The 22,525-nt window shown below is 40.8% G+C and overlaps 3 protein-coding genes across 3 annotated transcripts; all 3 read left to right on the forward strand.

Annotated features, from left to right (window-relative positions):
* Positions 1-55: 55 nt before the first annotated feature.
* Positions 56-16,689, forward strand: LOC103428449 (crossover junction endonuclease MUS81-like). The gene is made up of 13 exons (XM_029105436.2): positions 56-469; positions 7,267-7,453; positions 7,549-7,627; positions 7,720-7,806; positions 7,904-8,038; positions 8,537-8,771; positions 9,045-9,193; positions 9,747-9,804; positions 12,067-12,225; positions 14,266-14,345; positions 15,179-15,416; positions 15,917-16,003; positions 16,378-16,689. Exons 1-13 carry the CDS (start codon positions 56-58, stop codon positions 16,480-16,482), a joined length of 2,013 nt encoding a protein of 670 aa, XP_028961269.2. The 3' UTR covers positions 16,483-16,689.
* A 54-nt stretch (positions 16,690-16,743) lies between these two features.
* LOC114825983 (probable pectinesterase/pectinesterase inhibitor 51) lies at positions 16,744-19,651 on the forward strand. Its single transcript, XM_029105435.2, has 2 exons — positions 16,744-18,461; positions 18,846-19,651. Exons 1-2 carry the CDS (start codon positions 17,540-17,542, stop codon positions 19,523-19,525), a joined length of 1,602 nt encoding a protein of 533 aa, XP_028961268.2. The 5' UTR covers positions 16,744-17,539; the 3' UTR covers positions 19,526-19,651.
* A 663-nt stretch (positions 19,652-20,314) lies between these two features.
* Positions 20,315-22,525, forward strand: LOC114825982 (probable pectinesterase/pectinesterase inhibitor 51). Its single transcript, XM_029105434.2, has 2 exons — positions 20,315-21,458; positions 21,786-22,525. Exons 1-2 carry the CDS (start codon positions 20,438-20,440, stop codon positions 22,463-22,465), a joined length of 1,701 nt encoding a protein of 566 aa, XP_028961267.2. The 5' UTR covers positions 20,315-20,437; the 3' UTR covers positions 22,466-22,525.

Raw genomic sequence — 22,525 nt, forward strand, 5'->3', positions numbered from 1 at the left:
CGAATTATGCTCCAACAACGTCGCTGAGTACCAAGCACTGATCATCGGGCTCCAAATGGCGATTAACATGGAAATTACAGCCCTTGAGATATATGGCGACTCAAAGCTCATAATCAATCAACTCCTGACTGAATATGAGGTGAGGAAAGATGATCTCGTCCCATACTTCCGGCTGGTAACGCAATTGCTGCAAAAGATCAAGGCAGTAACACTAGAACACATGCCAAGAAAAGAGAATCAAATGGCAGACGCTCTCGCCAACCTAGCCTCGAGCATAACGTTAGGAGAAGACGAAGCCACAAACGTGCCAGTCTACCAAAGATGGGTAATCCCGCTTGTCACTGAAATGGTACTAAGTGATACAAATGTTATTTCCATACTTCCGATCAACGTTGAAGAATGGAGACAGCCGCTGATCAACTACTTGGAGCATGGAATACTCCCAGATGATCCAAAACACCGTTCTGAAGTACGTCGACGAGCGCATCGCTTCCTCTATTACAAAGGGACACTCTACCGGTGATCTTTTGAAGGAGTACTTCTGAGATGCTTAGGCGATGAAGAAGCCAATCAAGCCATGGAAGAAGCACACTCAGGAATATGTGGAGCGCATCAGTCCGGACCGAAGCTTCATTTCCAGCTCAAAAGAATGGGTTATTACTGGCCAAGCATGGTAAAGGATTGCCTAGAACACACCAAAAGGTGCCAAGCCTGCCAATTTCACGCCAACTTCATACATCAACCGCCTGAACTATTACACCCTATAGCTACTTCATGGCCATTCGATGCATGGGGATTAGGACCAATTGCGCCAAAGTCATCTGCAGAAGAAGCTTACATCCTGGCTGCAACAGATTACTTCTCCAAGTGGGCTGAAGCCATACCCCTGAAGGAAGTCAAGAAGGAAATTGTCGTCCGTTTCATCAAGGAACATATCATCCACCGATATGGCGTGCCTCGCTACATTGTCACTGACAACGGAAAACAGTTCTCCAACCGACTCGTGGACGAGCTCTGCGAGAAATACAAGTTCAAGCAGCACAAATCCTCCATGTATCATGCTCCGGCCAACGGTCTTGCAGAAGCATTTAACAAGACATTGTGTAACCTCCTGAAGAAGGTAATCGGCAGAACAAAGAAAGACTGGCATGAAATAATAGGCGAAGCACTTTGGGCATACAGGACGACATATAGAACGCCTACCCAAGCTACACCTTATTCTCTCATATATGGCGTGGAAGCTGTTCTACCGCTCGAAAGTGAAATCCCCTCGCTAAGGATGGCTTTACAAGAAGGCTTGACTGACGAAGAGAATGCAAAGTTGCGCCTTCAAGAGCTGGAAGCCCTGGATGAAAAAAGACTCGAAGCCCAGCAACACTTAGAGTGTTATCAAGCACGACTCTCCAAAGCCTTCAACAAGAAAGTTTTCCCTCGTTCTTTTCAAATGGGAGATCTCATCCTTTCATTGCGTAGGCCTATCATCACAACTCACAAGACAAAGAGCAAGTTCACGTCAAAATGGGATGGACCATACGTAATACAAGAAGTCTACACCAATGGCGCCTACTTAATCATGGCGGAAGACGGCTTGAAGATCGGCCCTATCAATGGCAGATTCTTGAAATGCTACTACCCCTGAAAGGCGACAACTCATGCTCTTTGTTCGCACGAGCCTAAACTGCATGAACCAAAGCTCCTGGCCCGCAAGAGCATAAACTATGTACGGCAAAATCATCATCAAAATTACTGTTAAATTCATCACTCATTTGAACTACGTTATGGCTTGATCTCTTCTTTGGAAGGGTACGTAGGCGGCTCGAACATTCAATTTCGAGTTCAGTCATATCAAAATAAAAAAAAATATATATAAAAGTTTTATTAAAGAAAGTCAATTTTATTACAAAAGAATAAATAAATAAATACATATGTTATTATGTATTTACAAAAAAAAACAAAAAACAAAAAAAAACAAAACAAATGCATTGAGAGAAATAAAGTCCGTTTTTACTTATTTTTTCTGGAAATTTTACATAAATTTGCATTATACATACTTAAAAAAAAAATCAAATCAAATCAAATTTACAAGAGGGGATCTTCAAGGACGATCAGGTGCCGCCTCACCACTCGGCAGAGCTCCAGAAATGAGAGGCGCCGGAGGTTGACTGTTTGAAGCCACACCACTCGGCGGAACTCCAGGAAGAAGATGAGCCAAAGGTTGATCATTTGGAGCTTCATTACGCGGTACAGCCCCAGAAGACGAAGGCAAATGCTGCTAGAACAAACCCACAAACCTCTGATGATCAAGTAAAATCGGACCATCAGATTCCTGCATCTGGTCAATCTTCCTCTTCATGTTTGTCGCATAGCTATGTGCGAGCTTATGCAATTGTTTATTCTCCTGCTTAAGCCTTCTAATCTCCTGTTTGAGACTCGTCACTTCAGCCGCCAATGATTCAACTTGACGGGTTCGAGCAAATAGGCGTTGTGCCATATTAGACACAGAACCTGCACACTGGACACTGAGAGCCAGAGAATCCTTAACATCCAACTCATCAGACCGTTTGGAAAGTAGTCTGTTATCTCTGGGAGTGACAAGGTTTCGGGCCATCACCGCAGCGGTCATATCATTCTTCACCACCGAATCCCCAACGGTAAGAGGACCAGTAGGGGATATGAAGGATGGGCGCCATATGTTATCTGGAGAATACGGGACTACCTCTTCACCAAGGTTCAAATCAAAACGACAGTCGGAGGGTCCAGACATTTTCAAAGGTGTTGAAGAAAGAAGAGGTCGGACAAATCAAGATCTTAGAAGTGCAAGAAGGGAGTTTCTACAAGCGAAAATTCAAGTGTGCTTTGAAACGAACTGCATGCCTCTATAAAGATCAACACTCGACGGGATTTCAAAGATCGAAGAGGCGAGCTCAGAATTCGAAGAGGCTAATTCAAAAATCAAAGAGGCAAGCTCAGAAATCGGAGAAGCATCTTGCTTTTCCAGACGCGTTAGCACCCGTCACGCGCAAACTCAGCTTTGCGGAAATCACGGGCAATTTGTTAAAGCGCCAATCCCAGATATCGAAGAGGCGCCAGTCTTTTTCAGCCTCGTCAGCACCCGTCACGCGCAAACTTAGCTTTGCAGAAATCACGGGCAATTTGTCGAAGCGCCGATCCCAGATATCGAAGAGGCGCCAGTCTTTTTCAGCCTCGTCAACACATGTCACATGTACACTCAGCTTGACAAAAATTACGGACAATTTGTCGAAGATTTCTGATAAAGAAGAAAGCACGTGAATCCATACTGATCAATCACGCATTGGTTGCCGACACGAGTAAAAGAATAGTACCTCTACAGGTACTAAAGAATTTCCTATAACTGTCCACCTTCACCCTCCATAGCAAGGCAGACATACATAACCTTTCTTCATCTCCGAGAACCTTTCTTCATCTCCGAGAATGTCTTCCCAACGAAGCCTCTCGAGTCACTCAGTGTTTCTTATTCATTGGGGTACCTCTACAAACAAATGACACCAAAGCAAAAGTATTTCATATCACCAGGGTAGAAAGCAAGAGTATCTCATATCATGCGTTCTCCCTGTCCTTTTCTTTTTCCTTGTTCTTACCTACAAAGACAAGGATAAAGAAAACAATATGCCGGAACCTCCACTCAAACTCGGATGCCACATTTGCCTGGAGAACAAATAAGGCAAGTGAAAATGATACCTTGCAGCATGTGGAGACAATGTGCAGAAGAAACAAGCAGAGAAGAATGCAGTCTTCACAGTCAGCTCAGCAGAAGGAGTCCGAGCTGAGGAACTCAAGAAGCTGCCACATCTGCCTGAAGAAACAAGCAGAGAAGAATGCAGCATGCACAGTCAGCTCAGCAGAAGGAGTCTGAGCTGAAGAACTCGAGAAGATGCTACATTCTACCAGAAGAATAGATAAGACAAGGGAAAATGATACATTGAAGCATGTGGAGACAAGCACAACAAAGCACGTGTCGATTCATCTGCTACTTCTTCAAAATCAAAAGTATCTCATATCATCAGGTTTGCAATCACTTTGGGTGGAGGACTCGTTTTGACCCTCAAATTCTTGGGTCGACTTGCTAGGCGTTATGGGCTGCATGTGCCGTTTCACCACCCTTGAATCAAGTCCTTAAAGATCAAGTCACCAACTGGAAGAAGAGCCCATCAATCTTGAAGATCATACCGTTGACCAAACTGCTCAGGTGTGAATTAGAAAGATTGAACAAAGCAACAAGTCGTCACCTTCACCTCGTGCCTGCTTGCCATGTGTTCGAGTCAACCTTCAAGAATCAAGCATCAACGGCCCTTGAAGAAGTTTCCGGCCAAATTCAAGATCAAGCCTCGACGGCCCTTGAGGAAATCACAAGTCCGATTCAAGATCAAGCGTCCACCATATTTGAATCAAATCCAGTTCAAGAATAAGCTGTGGAAAATCAACAATTGGAGGAATCCAAAAAAATCCTCCAACCCAGTTCAAGATCAAAGCTGTGGAAAGTCAACAAAGCGCAAAAATAAATACGTGCCGATTCATCCACTACCAAAGCCAAAGATCATCTACCACATAAAGCTCCTTGTGGTCCAATTTCAACCTTCAAGATCAAGCCTCGACGGCCCTTGAAGAAATTTCAAACGAAGTCCAAGAACAAGCCTCAACGGCCCTTGAAGAAATCTCCAGCCCAATTCAAGATCAAGCCTCGATGGCCCTTGGATTGACAACTACATTAAGGGACTTCAAAACGCATCTCCTACATGTAACAAGCACATGTATACAACGCGCCTTGAAGTGGGGGCATTTGTAGATATTGAAATTTCGGTGGCATAAATGTTAGCACATTGCATTAAGATTACATTTGTAAACATTGAAATTTTGGTGAAATAAATGTTGACTATTGTATTAAAATTACAACCTTCATTCACTTCACCTACATCATACACTAAGTTCACCTACAACATCCACCAAGTTCACCTACAACATCCACCAAGTTTCACCTACAACATCCACCAAGTTTCACCTACAAACATCCACCAAGTTTCACCTACAACATCCACCAAAATTCACCTACAACATCCACCAAAACAAATGGATGGTGGTGATTCGTTCCCAAAGCCTATAAATAGGCTCATCCATCAAAGAATCAAGAAACCAATTCACAAATACATTTCTCTACTCCCAAAATGGAAGAGAATACTCCCCACACATCCAAAATCCTTGAAGCTTTGAAACTCTAAAGCTTTCAAGCATCCAACCTCCCAAATTCAAGCAAATCCCGAATGATCAAGAAAGCCCTCTTCGTTCTTCGTCAAATCCTCCTTCAAGATCAAGCCCTAACGGCCATTGAAGAAATTTCTCCTTCAAGATTAAGCCCCAACGGCCCTTGAAGAACTTCCACTAATTCAAGATCAAGCCTCGACGACCCTTGAAGAAAGTGTTCAACAAATCCACACAACTGTTCATCCTAAGATCAAACCCCGACGGCTCTTTTGGATCAACAACATCATCAAATCCACATAACTGTTCATCCTAAGATCAAGCCCCAACGACCCTTTGGATCAACAACATCAATAAATCCACACAACTGTTCATCCCAAGATCAAGCCCCGACGGCCCTTAGATCAACAATCATCCGTTCTTCAAGATCAAGCCCAAAATCCCTTGAAGATCCGTTCATCACCGTTATTCAAGATCAAACCTTAACGGCCCTTGAAGAAACACTCATCCTCAAGATCAAGCCCCAATGGCTCCTTGAAGATCCGCTCAAATCCACCTTCAAAGATCAAGCCCACGGCCCCTTGAAGAAACTTCCAACAGTTCATCCAAGATCAAGCCTCAACGGCCATTGGATCAACGAAACATCCACAAATCAACACCTTACGGAGATCGAATCAGAGGATCAAATTTGAGAGAGATTGTAACCCAAAATCATCAAACACAAATATTATTTTGTGCACGTTGTTCTTGTCTCTTTCGTTTCAGGAATTTTCCGTGTTCACAGTATGTTTCATATCACATTTATTGGAATATGATTTAGAAAGTATATTTCATAACACATTCACAAGATATCTATTCTACTGTTGTTCTATTAAGAGAAAAGCTCTTGTCAACTTTTTTTTTCTTGTTTTTTTCAATTTTACCCTCATTTTTGAATACACAATATTGACATGAGGAGGGTAAAATAGTAATTTGGTACATTTTGACAAAATGACAATCATATCCTTATTTTTCCTATTTTACCATCACTTTTGATACACGATATTTACATTTTTTCATACTCTTTTTAAAATTTTAAAAACTAATGACACTCCTTAATAAAAAAACAAAATAAAATTGTTCACGCACAGAGAGTGTGTGCTCATCGGCTAGCATTGATAATAAAATCACATTAGATAATAAGCATGAATAAACTATCAATCAAATAATTTGAATGAAGAGTATTAATGTAGACCGTGATCGTAATTCCAATTACATAAGTTATGGGTGGTTGATTGAGTATGTTAATATTGATTAAATTAATTAATCAATTATCGTACGACGTATTGGGTTTTAAAAGTAAGTTTCATGAGTAGGCCTATTGGGCTTTTGATCTATTGGGATTGTAAACCAAGTTGTACTTGACAACTTAAGTGAGAAAGCCCAAAAGACCCAAGGAACCTATTAGATTTGGAAGTCTTACAGATCTATCAACCTGATCCTAAACGATACGAAAAAACAAGTTTTGAATTGGCACGTTAACTAATTGGGTTGTTATTAGGTTACACGTTAAAAACATAACAATTTTACCCGCGAGTAAACTCATTTCAATCCGCTAAGAAAAAAGTTAGTTTGATACTTTTAAACTGCTAAAATACTTTACTACAACAGTTATATTATTTAATCTCAAATAAGTGAGGTTAAAAAAAATTCCAAAGCACATTAAAATTCATAATAATTAATTTACAAGTGTTGAAATGTGAAAAAAAAAAAATTGCAAACGTTCATGATCGCATCCTCTATGCTTTGATGATGGGTACATCTTGTTTGGATTTTTAATACCCTACATAGGGGAGTTTCAAAATAAAAAGAATAAATAAACACTCGTGATTACATCTTCTACACTTAAACGATGGTTATACCGTCATTTAGATTTTTAACACCCTCCAAACCCTCGACAAGAGGTTTTTGCATATTAAGCCCGCATTGCATAGTGTTTGCAAAAGAAAGGAGACTTGGCCCGTTACGCTACATCTACTCTGACCCACCCAGACTGCCTATTTTGATTCTGATGGCCCATTAATTCTTCCCTCCCTCCCTCCACTACCCACCTCCTTCATCCCTCAAACGGAGAACGGAACTCCGTTTCCAAAAGCAGTGAAGGAGAGTGGCTTCATGCAAGGGCTTTCTCCGACCACCCGTTCCGGCAGTTCTGAACCGGAAGACTTGACTAAAACCGGTAGTTTTCACCGTTCTTTGGATTTACATTCTCTGTTTTTACCACCTCCATGTTGAATTCACCAGTTTTACTGCCCAATTTGCCTTGTGTTTTAGATAAGAGAAGTAAAGGAAGCAGACGATATGTTCCGCAGAAGAATTCCGTGGCGTATGCATTGTTAATCACACTTTACCGGTAATCTGGACTTGTATTTAACTTTTTTTTTGTTTTGATTTGTTTTGTCATATTTTTGGAAGTAGGAGTTAGTAATGATTAGTTTTTATCAGGGGACTTGAAAATGGGAATGAATTTATGCGTAAACAGGAGCTTATCGATGCAGCTGAAGCGAGTGGACTTTCTCGTGTGCCTATTATGTATGTTAATTTGGCTGTTAAATTCTTTTTTGTTTGTAATTTGTGTTTAATTTTGGGATGTTTGTGATGTTTTGAGACATGGGTTGTGTGTTATTAGGCCAGAGATGGGAAAGGGAAAACCGGGAGGTCCAGGACGCTTTGCGGGTTCTGGAAGGGAATGGTATAGTGGATGGTCCTGCATGAAGACATTGGTAACCAAGGGGCTAGTTACAAAATCAAGCTGCCCAGCAAAGTATGGCTTTTGTTTCTGCATTTGCTTCTCATGTTTTTGTGCTACCGAGGATTTATATATTTATTATGTATTGTTTTTCTGCCTCTGAACTTGTTAATTTGAATGGTAAAATAAGCCACACTGGTTTTGTGAAAACTGAAAATGAACTATTTATAAAACAATCATCATTTACAAATTATACAGTACGAAAGATCTACTTTGACGTGGAATTCATAGAACCTTCGTTCTTTATAGAAGAATGCCTTGTGAACAGGAACATGGGTACATGTTTACATTCTAGGTAAATGACATTTAAGTTGTTTACAACCTTAAGCAAAATATATGAGCTGTGAACCTTGTTTTTTATGGTTAGTTTTGAGATGAGTTAGTACTTGCCTGAAGCAAATGCTGAAAAATCATATGTATTATGGCAGTCAATTCTTATAAATTTACAAGTTGTTGAGTTACACTTGGATTGATTTTGTAACAGCAGATGTGTAATGCATGTTGCAAATGTAGGTACATGCTTACTGAAGAAGGTCAAGAAGCTGCACGTGAATGTCTAACCAGGTCTGGTATGGCAGGTCCTGTCAGAAAAACTGCTAATGCCAAAGGGCTTTCTGTTCTGGATGTGGATACTACTTCACATCAGGAGCTTGATCATTCTGACTCTGGGGAAGACGTCATATTGTTATCAACTAATGTGACTAGGAAGAAGAATTCGCTTGATATTCCAGAGGAATACATCGGGAAGGTATATGTCTAACTAGCTTCTAAATATTTACTTGAACAGTTTCTCTTTTTAATGTATCATGTTAGATTGGAAGTGTCAAAATAGCGCCTATACAGAGTTTTACAACAACCATAATTTAGGAGTCACAAGTTAACTTCTGGTTATATATTTACAAGACTGTAGTGGATACTTATAGCGCTTTTTTCTTAGATTTGAAAGTCACCTTTTTTCCAGTATTGTTGAGTACAGCTGATATACTGTTAATATGTTGCTAATTGACTTCTTGGTTTTTAGAGTTATCCTGTGCCAAAGTCTACTTTGGATGGTTTTGAAGCAAGTCAGAATGTTTTCTCATTGCCACCTCTAAGCTTTGGGGAGAGATTTGAAGATGCATATGAAGTAATCTTGGTTTTGGATGATCGAGAGCAATTTGCCACTAGGGGGTCAGTAGCTTATTATTTTTTTTCTTCTGCCGTTTCTTTTTATGATGAAGCTAGTCAATGGTGCTTTTTGTTCTTTCTTGGCAAGAACAGAGTTTTGGGGTTAAAAATAGTCAGCAACATGAATGGTCCTTGCATACATGCTCTCTTTAGATCTCATCACTAGTCACTATCCATATTTCTTGTGTAGGGTTGACAATAATGCAGGAGCTAGTTGTCCATCTTCATCCCTACCTTCACCACTATTACTTATCCCCATCCTTGCCCCCCTCCTTGTCACAGAAAGTGCGCTGCCTAATTATTAATTTCCCCATTTTCACCTTGTATCCATATCCCCATATCTGAACAACAAATAAAGGGAAAACAAAACACCAAATGGATGAAAAGTTGATTCAACCAAGTAATTGTTAATATGGCAACTATTACCAGTTTTCTATTTTTATTTCTTTTTCTTGTTATTTTACTATGTTCAATGGTAGTGTTCCTTCCTATTATTTGTCCATTGTTCTGCTAGTGTTTTTAGAATTGTGACTGATTTGGTATATATTGTGTCTAGATCGCGGCCTGGAAGAATTATTGAGAATGTTCGCACTCAATTCAAAATCAAAATAGAGGTCAGTTTTCTCACTCTTTTATATGCTAGTTCTTCCAATGGTTTCGTACATTAACTAGAAGTAGAACGTGTAGCCTTGGTTATCATTTTATTTTCTTTATTATTGGTTTTTCAAAACAGGTTGACTTTTAAGACTGCTTGTTGTTACCTTGTTTGTATAGTTATTCATCTGCTTCATGTTTGAGTCAGGTGGAACATTTAAATACAATGGAAAATAAAGTGAGACATTCTTGCAACTGGGGCTCATTAAAGCAAGAATCCCATGGTCCATGGGATTTCAGTTTTTCCTCTATGACTCTATGAAGCACTCAACTGATTTAGTCTGTTCAGCCTTGGTTAAGTACGGCATAAGCTCATCAGTTTCACTTTCACCGTACTGGGACTAACTTGGTAGTTTAAGTAGCTAGCATAGGACTCAACTGCCCTATTTGTTGCTGCTTTGAAAATATTTTTACATGGTTCTCTTGATACTTTTAGGCAATCTATCTCTTACGAAAATCGATGGAAAGATATAGAGATATGAAAAAGGATTTGCACATGGTCTTTATAGATTTGGAAAAGGCATATGATAGGGTCCTAAGAGACATTCTTTGCAGGATTTTAGAGAAGAAAGGAGTACGAGTAGCATATATCCAAGCTATAAAGGATATGTATGATGGAGCAAGGACTACCGTAAGAACTCACAAGAAAGGAGTACGAGTAGCATATATCCAAGCCATAAAGGATATGTATGATGGAGCAAGGACTGCCGTAAGAACTCACGAAGGACAAACCGAAAGCTTCCCCATAACTTTAAGGTTACATCAAGGCTCATCTTAAGTCCTTACCTATTTGCATTGGTAATGGATGAGTTAATGGGACATATGCAAGATGATATTCCTTGGTGTATGCTTTTTGTAGACGATATAGTGTTGATAGATGAAACTCAGGAAGGAGTAAATGCGAAGCTTAACCTTTAGAGAGAAGTGTTGGAATCTAAAGGTCTTCGCCTAAGTCGGTCAAAGACAGAGTATATGGAGTGCAAGTTCAATGCAAACGGAGGCTCAAATGAGTTAGGGGTGAGGATTGGAGATTAGAAAGTGCCAAAGAGCGTCTGCTTTAGCTACCTAGGATCTACCTTGCAAAAGAACGGAGAGTTGGATGAAGACCTCAACCATAGAATACTAGCTAGATGGATGAAGTCGAAGAGTGCATCCGGCGTGTTGTGTGACTGTCGTATGCCCCTGAAGCTCAAGGGAAAATTTTATAGGACAGCAATAAGGCCGGCAATGCTTTATGGCACGGAATGTTGGGCGGTGAAGCATCAACATGTACATAAAATAGGCGTAGCGGAGATGAGAATGCTTCATTGGAAGTGTGGGCACACGAGAAAGGATAAGATTAGGAATGAGGATATCCGAGGTAAAGTAGGAGTAACCAAAATTGAAGGAAAGATGAGAGAAAATTGGTTACGGTGGTTTGGACATGTGAAACGAAGGCCTACTGATGCTTCGGTTAGAATATGCGATTACGGGACAGAGGTTCAGGGCCGAAGGAGTAGAGGAAGACCTAGGAAGACTTTGGAAGACTTTGGAAGAGACTCTAAGAAAAGACTTAGAGTACTTGGATCTAACGGAAGAAGTGACACAGGACCGAGCACAATGGCGTTCTAAGATTCATATAGCCGACTCCACTAGTAGGAAAAGGCTTTGTTGTTGTTGTTGTTGGTTCTCTTGTTACTTTTGTTGACAGTGAGATAAAATCAAGCACATTATTTTGCATCTTCTAATCTGTTCTACTTGTTGTTTTTACCTTTTGGTATGTCTCCACCGGCGAAATCCAAAGTCCAATTTCTGAATTTGAGTATGTTACTCATAAACTTCAGTTATGATTCTAAGAATTTTCTTAATAATTATTTGGCCATGCCATTCTTGTTGTTACAAATGTTTTGGGTCTGTTGTAGTGTTCCTCACGTGTTTGCTATTTCAAGTATCAAGTTGTTGCGATTGACATAAATGGCATCGTAAGACTATTTTTGATAAATTCATAAAGAGAAATTATATTGTAGGTACTACCAGCCAGCATTTCTGAGTGGTATATGGTCCCCTAGAATTTCGCCATTTGTACACTTCTGGAATATAATAGAAAAATTTCCAGCCATTATTTTACTATGTAAATAATTGTGGCTTGTAGAAGTGAAAGATAACTCCTTATATTAGTTCTTGTTGCAATATATTTTTTTCCAGCTGTGGAAACTGTATTTAACAATCTGACTCTTCTACAGGTTAGAAGGTTACCAGTTGGAGATGGAATCTGGATAGCTCGCCATAAACATCTTCATAGCGAATACGTGCTTGATTTTATAGTTGAGAGGAAGAAAGTTGATGATTTGCGCTGTTCAATCAGAGATAACCGTTACAGGGACCAAAAACTGAGGCTTTTGGTATTGATTCTTAAGACTCATGGGTTTATCTTTATTAACTATACAAAAATTTGCTATAATATGTTGATACTACTGTTTTACAATTGTTTCAGCATAAACTAAGCTGCTCCTTTACATGCTTAGTATCAAGCTATTTCATTGTGGAAACTTGGGTTTCTCCTAATAATATATCTTTACCTTTTAATATCTGCTTTCACCGCATTTAATTGGAAAATGTTGAATTACAAACCTTAAATGTTACAGCATGAAAAGGAGAGTACCTACGTAAAAACCTGAAACATATTCCTATCAGTTGTTGTTCTTATTTTCTTTCCTCCCATAACTATGGATATTATAAATTGAACATCACATGGTTGTCCCTTTTGAGGATTTAATGTTTAAAACATTTTGTCTGTGCTCATTTCATTGCTTAAGTATCTAGGATGAACAATTTGATAAAGGAAATCATGTATCTCCTATAAAATGCATTACCTAGGCGGGGAATTTGGTGGCCGCAGTTTTAGGCCAGATGCACTTGTGATTGTGGCATTGGGTGCATACTGCACATCTTAATGCTTATTTTCCCAATCTAAATTGACTGTTTTTTGGTAGGTATTGGCAATAAACGTCTTTTTTTTTTTATTGAAAGTAAATAAATCAAAAGTTTGTATGCATCAAAAACTTGTTTGAAGAAACAAAGTAAATGATTGAAGCATTCTCTAGTTTGGAGAAAACTATTGGGAGTTTTGAGCAAGAATAAATTAGCATTCTCTTGGGTAGTGTTTGTTATGGACTTCATACGTTGTGTTTAATAGCTTAGTGAAACAGCAGTTTCATTTTACGTATGAATTTATTGCCACTCCCCACAGTCCTCATTCCAGACTCACTGACACCGACCAGGTTGGGTCGTTTAGGCTGTCACACCTGTTTTCTGGCATAACCGAACAGAACCGTAACCAATGGTGGTGGCGGTTCTATCGGCAGTTGAGTGGTGGGGGTGGGCCATACCAAATTCCCCCACCCCTAACAAGGAGTACTATTTGATTTAGCAGTGCTTATGAATGCGGAATTTTCTGATTTATTTAGTTTCTTGGCAGAGTAAATTTGTTGGATTGAGTTTTCATGTTTGCTGAATTATGGTTTTCCTGATTTTGTTGTAGTGATATTAATACCTTGTTTTGCATTATACTTCGGATACTAAAGGAAAACATGCTTTTACAGTGAAACCTCTATATAGTCATAATGTTGGGACCAAACCAATTTTATAACTTTAGGGAGGTTATTACTTAATAGAGGTGTAGTTCAAAAAAAATTATTTTTTGACTTAGTTGTCCTTAATGAATGTTGAATGGATACAAAGAACCACATTAGTAGTAAAGCATACGAATTTCCAAGATGAAGCTTACGAATCTCCAAGATGAAGCACTAGAAAAAGAAAGACACCTAATCTCCAAAATATTTTATTTCATCTTAAATTTTTAATTGTAAAAATATAGCATATTCTTTGACATTGACAATTATTACTATGTGGAGGCAAGTTTCTTAAGACAGGACCTAGAAAAACTCACTTTATTACAATATGGAGTTTATTCTTACATATAACTGGCCCAAGTTGGGACCATATTTTGTTTATGACTACATGGAGGTTTGTTCCTTTATAGAGTATCACGATAGAGAGGTTTTACATGGCCCAAATTATTACACCATAATTTTAAATATTTGGATTATAATATATAAGCCCTCACCATTTGGATTATGATATATAAGCCCTCACCCTTGGTTTGAAGCACTTGAATTGGGATCTAATAGATCCTGACCTTGCGTTTATGTAAGGTATGATTCACAAACTAATGAGAACGTACAAAGGCTGATTTGTATTAGTCTGTCATTGATTTTCTTGTGGTGCTTCATGTTTGGTTCTTTTGTCTCTCACTGTCTACTAGAGAGATTTGTTTGCTTCTAAAGAGATTGTTTACCTTTCCTGAGAACGTTGGGTTCACTGTGAAATACATTATTTCATGTTTATTCTGACATGTTTGCTCCTTCAATTGCATGTGGCAGAGATGTGGTCTTAAGAAGCTGATATATCTTGTGGAAGGTGATCCAAATTGTTCTGAAGCAGCGGAAAGCATTAAAACAGCGTAAGCATTTTTGTGAATATTCCTAATGGCCACGTTTCTTCCTTGACTATTCCATTTAAAGAAAATCATTTTTAAACTAAGAAGTAAACCTCTCATTTGTATAACAGTGATCAATTGAATGGTGATGAATTTTCCTTTACCTTCTGTTTCCGTATGTCCTACATCAGTGTTGTACTGGTTTTCCAATACCACAACCCAGCCAAAATATTCTCTTGGGTACTGTTCACAGCCCTTTTAAAGGCTCAAATTAATTCTTCCATATCAAGTAAGCCCCTAATTCAAACCCTAGTTTCTGCACTTTTGAAACCGTAATCTCTAGGCAGTGCACTTCAAATAGTCTTCCGAAAGAATGCCCAATATCAAACCTCCTTGCTGCCTTATATATCTGTATTATCAAACAGGAAATCTAGTCCCTCCAAACCTGTATTCTGAGTTTTCTTTCGTATAATAATTATGGTCATTGAAGTAGGGTTAATTTTGAAGGATAAACTAGAAAAAGATGGCATATTCTTACTATCTCTGGTTTCGATTAAAGGTTCTGTAGTATATACTTTTAGTTAGCATGTTAAGAAACACTAAAGAGATAAGAGATATTAGTTTTAAATTTTAATACACGTCTGAGGATCCTATAATCCTATTTTTTGGGTCATGTTCTCAATTTACCCGTCCAGTTTTTAGGTACCCATGATGATTTTGCACTTCTCAAAACCCTTTGTGTGAGTGACTGAAAGTAAATCATATAATAATTCTTCTATTTATGTCCTAATGATTGCAAAAGAAACAATTATCATTTGGAATCCATCTTCAACAGTTATAGTTCTCATTTCGTACAGCTGTTTCACAACTGAAATTTTGGAGGGATTCGATGTTCAAAGAACCAGTGGCTTGGCTGACACACTGAAGAAGTATGTTCATCTTACTCAAGCGATAACTCAGTATTACAAATCAGAGTATTTGGAGGAACAAAGTATGAATGCTGGGGTTTGCCCTTCTTTTGATGAGTTTATCAAAAGGTGCCAAGACCTGGATAAAATGACAGTTAGTGACATATTTGCCATTCAGCTCATGCAGGTATGAACTGTTTCTGAGAGAAAGGAATATCACCTCTTATTTGGCAGTTAACAATGTCTTGGTTGGCTCTGATCCCTTAATGTAACAATGTATAGGTTCATTTATGGATAGTCAAATGGAAAGAAATTAAATTCTGTGGGTTCGGCTTTTTCCTTTTTACATGTATATCTAATATATACTGTCAACTTCTAGAAAGAGAAATAAACTAAAAGGTGCATTTCTAGTCTACCAAGGTATGTCCTGTGTTGGATTCCTCTGGATGTTTTGTCCTTGGTCTATGGTATCGTTCTACTTACTTTTTGAGCATCTAAACTCCATTAAAATTAGTGAGTGTCTAGAATTGTTTGATAAAGAATTCGGTAAATTACTCCAGACTCAGAGCTATTTAGAACCAAATTTTATGATACGGTTTGGTGTAATTGCTTGGTTTGGAGAACTAGGGCAGTTCTAGTGACAGTGGGTTGAACAACGTCTACATTCATCTTGAATTATAAATGCAGGTTCCCCAGGTAACCGAGGAAGTTGCCATAGCTGTTCTGGATTTGTACCCCACGCTTTTATCTCTTGCCCATGCCTACTCTCGACTTGTAAGTCCTCACTCCCTTGTTTGGAATTTGAAATGTAATAGCCACCTTTGGTGCTTCTGTGTGCAACCTTTTTTCTGCTCATAACATTTCCCTCCTAAAACATTTTCTACTTTACGTTCATCAATTTGCAATCTTTTAAGATTTCTAGTAATCTTGTTAAAAATAAGAGAGTTAACGCTTGCTGGGTCATGACCGCATGGGACGGAGGGATTAAAGGTGGAAACAGAAACACTTTGTTGTATCTTCTTAAATTCTATTTCAGTTTGGTCTGATTACATTACCTAATAGCGTTGATCTGTTTGTTTACTTATTTAACCTTGTTCTAACATTTTTATTCACTCAAATTTCTTCATTTCTTTGTAAATTGTAAATAGGAAGGCGACGTCGATGCACAGGAGAAGATGCTTAAAACGCAGAGTAACAACGTTGTCAATGCAGGTGCTAGTAAAAATATATTTCAATTCGTATGGGGAAATTGACTGTTTCTTGTCCTAGGTCGTGAACGGACAATTGCTCTTGTATTCTACAAATCTTGCAATGTAAATAAGATGGAGGGGAAGTTAGGGTTATAAGAGTATATATGTTGTTGTATGTCTTCTCTTCCTTTTCCTTTTCTCCTTGCCCGTTTGAATTTTCTTTTAAAAGTTATTACAGTTTGACCAAGTCAGAAACTCATATTGGCATAATTGAGGCGTATTGTAAGCAAAATCAAGCCAAACTTTGTCCGCAAGTAATTTTAAGAGTCGCAACGTTATAAGAGTATATATGTTGTTTATACAATGTATAGCCGCGTAGCCGGCTGAATTTGACACGTTCATCGATTAACGGATAGACTAAGGTAGAAAAATCAACGTTTGCGTTCGGAATGAGACGTATATCTCTCTCTGTCGTTTTCCCCCTTGACTTTTACAGTTACACAAGGCTTTCCACTGAAACTCAAACCACCACCTCGCACATCTCACCATCAATAATTCTCCACCCCAAACTTTCCAATCCATCCAAACAAACAGTAAAAATATGTGAATCCATGAGGACGCCCCCTGCAAGGAGCGACGTCGGCGTGACATCAGCGAGCACACATAGGCCCGGCGACGAGAAATTAAATCAGTGGCCAACTGCTCTCTGCTGGAGTCGGTATCTCGGGCGCGGATCGCGAAGGTGTTGGTCCCCTGCAGGTCGTAATCGACGAGAGAGTCGAGGGTGGTGGGAGGAAATTTGGTGGTGGGAGGTCAGCAAATTGGGTAGGTTCGGTGAGGAGTAGAACAAGAGTGTTTCTTGCGGTTTGACTACTGGTCGTTTGTCCTTGTCTTTTTCAAACTGTTGCACTTGCTCTCACCCGCCCACGACTTTCATCGTTTACTTCTCCATCTTCTGGAAAATCAAATCCCGACCACTTTCCTAAATTCCAAATACGACCCATTGATTCCGCACCCAAATGATTCAATCACCTCCAATTTCCACAGAAAACCCACCAAATTTGTTATAAACCCACCACCTTGCTGCTCCTCCAAACCCAAATCCCTAATCCTCGCCTTCATGGCCTCCCTTCTCTTCCTCTCTCTCCTCTCCCTCACTCTCTTCCTCTCCCTCTCCTCCGCCTCACGCCACCACTCCATCTCCCCCCAACCCCAGATCCAGCTAGCCTGCAAGGCCACACGCTTCCCCGACGCGTGCCAAGCCTCCCTGGGCAAGCTCGTCACTGACCCAAACGCCACCCCTCTCGAGACTATTCATTTCGCCGTCAAGGTCTCTGATGACGGCCTCAAGACCGCGCAGGGCATGGTCCACACTATCCTGGACTCGTCTGCGGGGAACATAAACCGCACCACCGCCGCGAAAAACTGCCTCGACGTCCTCGCCAACTCCCGGTACCGAATTTCTCTCACCACCGGTGGATTGTCAAGTGGTCGCGTTAAAAACGCACGTGCCTCCATGAGTGCCGCGTTGCTCTACCAATACGACTGCTGGTCGGCTCTCAAGTACGCAAACGACACCCAGATGGTCAACAAGACGATGTCGTTTCTCGACTCGCTGATCGGAAAATCCAGCAACGCGCTCGGCATGATTTGGTCGTACGACAACTTCGGAAATGACACTAAGAAGTGGGGGCCGCCGAAAACCGAGCGGGACGGGTTCTGGGAGCCGGTCATGGGCGGAGGGTCCGACCAGGGATTTCGGGGCGGGATTCCGTCGGGTTTAAAGGCGGACGTGACGGTGTGCAAGGGGAATTCGTGTGATTACAAGACGGTGCAGGAGGCGGTGAATGCCGCGCCGGATAACGCGGGAGATAAGAGGTTCGTGATTGGGATAAAGGCTGGGGTTTACGAGGAGACCGTGGGGGTGCCCCTAGAGAAGCGGAACGTGGTATTCTTGGGTGACGGGATGGGCAAAACGGTCATTACCGGGTCGTTGAATGTGGGCCAGCCCGGAATATCCACCTACAACACTGCCACCGTCGGTACGTTTACTACGCGTCACTTTTTGGTTTTTTAGTTTTCTTTTTAATTTTTTTTATCTGCCGTCCGTGGGTATTTAGTTTTTTAAGATTTTTGTAATATGACGTCACATTTGGTTGGCGAAAAAAATGCATGGTGGATCATATGTTTAGGGCGCGTATGATACGTGAGGTGGGAGAGCACGGTTGGTCTGAACACCATCGTCCAATTTCGTTTTGTCCCAAACATAGCATACCAAATATAGCACGGAACCTCTATTTCGTCTCATTTCGTCCCACTCTCCCTTATGGTGTGACCCCGCACCCACGTAATCTCAGAAGTTGAGGTTGGGGATGAGGATGGGTGCTGTAATTGCTGATTGTTTGTCAATCTTATATGTATCACAGGAGTTAGTGGTGATGGGTTTATGGCGAGTGGTCTCACAGTCCAGAACACAGCAGGTCCCGACGCCCACCAAGCAGTTGCTTTCAGATCAGACAGCGACCTCTCCGTAATCGAAAACTGCGAATTCATAGGCAATCAGGACACTCTCTATGCTCATGCCAACCGCCAATTCTACAAGTCGTGCACCATCCAAGGCAATGTGGATTTCATCTTCGGAAACTCTGCCTCCATCTTCCAGGACTGCACCATCCTAGTTCGTCCTAGACAGCTCGAACCCGAGAAGGGCGAAAACAATGCAGTCACAGCCCATGGAAGAACAGACCCCGGGCAGTCAACGGGCTTTGTATTTGAAAACTGCTTGATCAATGGCACGGAAGAATACATGAAGTTGTATCGGAGCAAGCCGCAGGTGCACAAGAACTACTTGGGGAGGCCGTGGAAGGAGTACTCGAGGACGGTTTTCATAAACTCGAGTATGGAAGCTCTTGTTGCACCGCAAGGGTGGATGCCTTGGGATGGGGATTTCGCTTTGAACACCCTTTTCTACGGAGAATTCGGGAATTCCGGCGCGGGTTCTGATTTGTCCCAGAGGGTGAAATGGAGCAGCAAGATCCCACCCGAGCATGTTAATACGTATTCTCTGCAGAATTTTATCCAGGGAGATGAGTGGATTAAAACATGAAATATTAGCGGGATTTTAAATTATTCCCCTTTTTAGTAAGAAAAATACTAATTAGTGAGTGGAGTAGGAACTCAATGCATTATGTTGCATGAATCAATTAAAGAAGGAAAAATCAATTTTGCTTCATCTATCTTCCACTTAAATGATTTTCTTTTCTTTTAATGAAGAAAAATCATATCATTTAAGATATATATACAGATTATATTAATACATTTCATAGAACTGACACAATATAAACGTACCAATCAACTATGTTTATGAAATTAAATGTACCAAAATTGAAAATCGACAATGGTCTATACATAACATGTGGCACCTAAACCTAATAATAATGGTACATAATAGACTATTGTTGATTTTCGAGTTTGGCATGTTTATTTCCAAAGTCATTTGGCATTTCATCATCAAATTTTGAACATCTTTGTAATCTTCCTTATATTTGATTCAACAATGTTCATTTCGATTCAACAATGTTCCTTGCAATATTATCCCAAACTAATCTGTGATAGGTCTGGTTTTAAAATCCGTTTGCGGGGCCTCGTTGTAAGTTTACTTTTCCGTTTAAAAAAATAATAAAATTTCAATAGCGATTAGCAAATAGAGAAATTTTTCGTTGTGATCCGAATATGATACACCATGTGTTTTAATATAAATATTTGAAAATTTTATTTTTTAAATTGTTAACTTTTTAACATATATATTCTATTATTTATAGAATGATACGTATATTACTTTATTTAAATTACATTAAAAAAATCTCTTCGAGACCGGCCCCTTCAATTACTTTATTGCAACTGAAATTCTTTTCTTATCCATCCCAAAAATAAATAAAACCAACAAAAAATCAGCAACAAACCAAAATCCCGACATATCACATGAATTTCCAAATCCTTTACTATATTTGACCCATCAATGCCGCCCTCCTTATTTAAACCTCCATGGCGATGGCACTGGCAACGCTGTTCATCTCCTTCTTCTCCCCGCAAAACCAAATTCCTCCTTCTCATGGCTTCCCTCTTCCTCTCTCTCCTCTTCCTCACTCTCTACCTCTCTCTATCCTCCGCCTCCCATCACCACCACCAGCCCACATCCCCCCGACCTCAGATCGAACAAGCCTGCAAAGCCACGCGCTTCCCCGACGCGTGTCAAGCCTCCCTCACCAACCTCGCCACTGACATCAGCACCACCCCTGTCCAGACCATCCAATTCGCCGTCCAACTCTCCGGCGACGGGATCGAGACGGCGCAGGGAATGGTGAAAACCATCCTGGACTCGTCCGCTGGCAACCTAAACCGCACGACGGCTGCGAATAACTGCCTCGAAATGCTCGCTAACTCCCAGTACCGAATTTCTCTCGCCACCGACAGTCTCTCGCGCGGTAAAATTAAAAACGCGCGTGCCTCCATGAGCTCCGCGTTGCTCTACCAGTACGGCTGCTGGTCGGGCCTCAAGTACGCCAACGACACCAACATGGTCAACGAGACGATGTCGTTTCTCGACAGTTTGATCGCCAAATCCAGCAACGCGCTCGGCATGATGGCATCGTACGACAACTTCGGTAACGACACAAAAATATGGGCCCCGCCCAAGACGGAGCGAGACGGGTTCTGGGAGCGGCTGGAGCACGGAGGCCCCGACCCTGGATTTCGGGGCGGGGTGCCGTCGGGTTTAACGACGAACGTGACGGTGTGCAAGGAGAAATCGTGTGATTACAGGACGGTGCAGGAGGCGGTTAATGCCGCACCGGATAACGCCGCGGGAAACGAGAGGTTCGTGATTGGGATAAAGGCTGGGGTGTACGAAGAGACCGTGAGAGTGCCCCTAGAGAATCGGAACGTGGTGTTTTTAGGTGATGGGATGGGTAAAACGGTCATTACCGGGTCGTTGAATGTGGGCCAGCCCGGAATTTCCACGTACAACACTGCTACCGTCGGTAGGTATTTTTATTTATTTTTCTATTTTTCAGAAATTACCGTAAATATTGTTTTTGTTTGATAATTTGAATACTATTACGTCAGAAGTTGGCGGTGAAGAGTGCATTGCCATCGTAACGTAGAGTATGGGGAATTAGGCGCATGTGGTATGGTGGGTTGTAGCTTTTCCCACAAGTAAATGGAACTCGCTCTACGATATACGTTTTGATCGCTAACGTTTTTGTAAATATGATACATGTATTATTACATGACATATAGAATTATAGCTAGCTCAATAGTACCTTACTGCTTATCGTATTTTGCTAATTTGTTGATTTATGCGACAGGGGTTGTTGGTGATGGGTTCATGGCAAGCGGACTCACAATCCAAAACACAGCAGGTCCCGACACCCACCAAGCGGTTGCTTTCCGATCAGACAGCGACCTCTCCGTGATCGAAAACTGCGAATTCATAGGCAATCAAGACACCCTCTACGCACAAGGCAACCGCCAGTTCTACAAATCATGCACCATCCAAGGCAACGTCGATTTCATCTTCGGAAACTCAGCTTCCATCTTCCAAGACTGCAGCATCCTCGTCCGTCCACGGCAACTCCAACCCGAGAAAGGCGAAGACAATGTCGTCACAGCCCACGGAAGAACAGACCCTGCGATGACAACAGGTTTCGTGTTTCGAAACTGCTCGATCAACGGCACGGAAGAGTACATGAAGTTGTACCGGAGCAAGCCGGAGGTGCACAAGAACTACTTGGGGAGGCCGTGGAAGGAGTATTCGAGGACGGTTTTTATAAACTGTAGTATGGAAGCTCTTATTACACCCCAAGGGTGGATGCCTTGGAGTGGGGATTTTGCTCTCAACACCCTTTTTTATGGGGAGTTTGGGAATTCTGGACCGGGTTCTGATTTGTCCCAGAGATGGAACTGGACCAGCAAAATCCCATCTGAACATGTTAATGCGTATTCTGTGCAGAATTTTATTCAAGGAGATGAGTGGATGTCAACTTGAAATATTATTATAGGCTATTTTTAATTATGAATATTAATGGGAAATAATTTTTATACACTA

The sequence above is a fragment of the Malus domestica genome, chromosome 07 (genome assembly GCF_042453785.1).
Source record: "Malus domestica chromosome 07, GDT2T_hap1".
In the NCBI taxonomy this organism is placed as follows: Eukaryota; Viridiplantae; Streptophyta; class Magnoliopsida; order Rosales; family Rosaceae; genus Malus; species Malus domestica.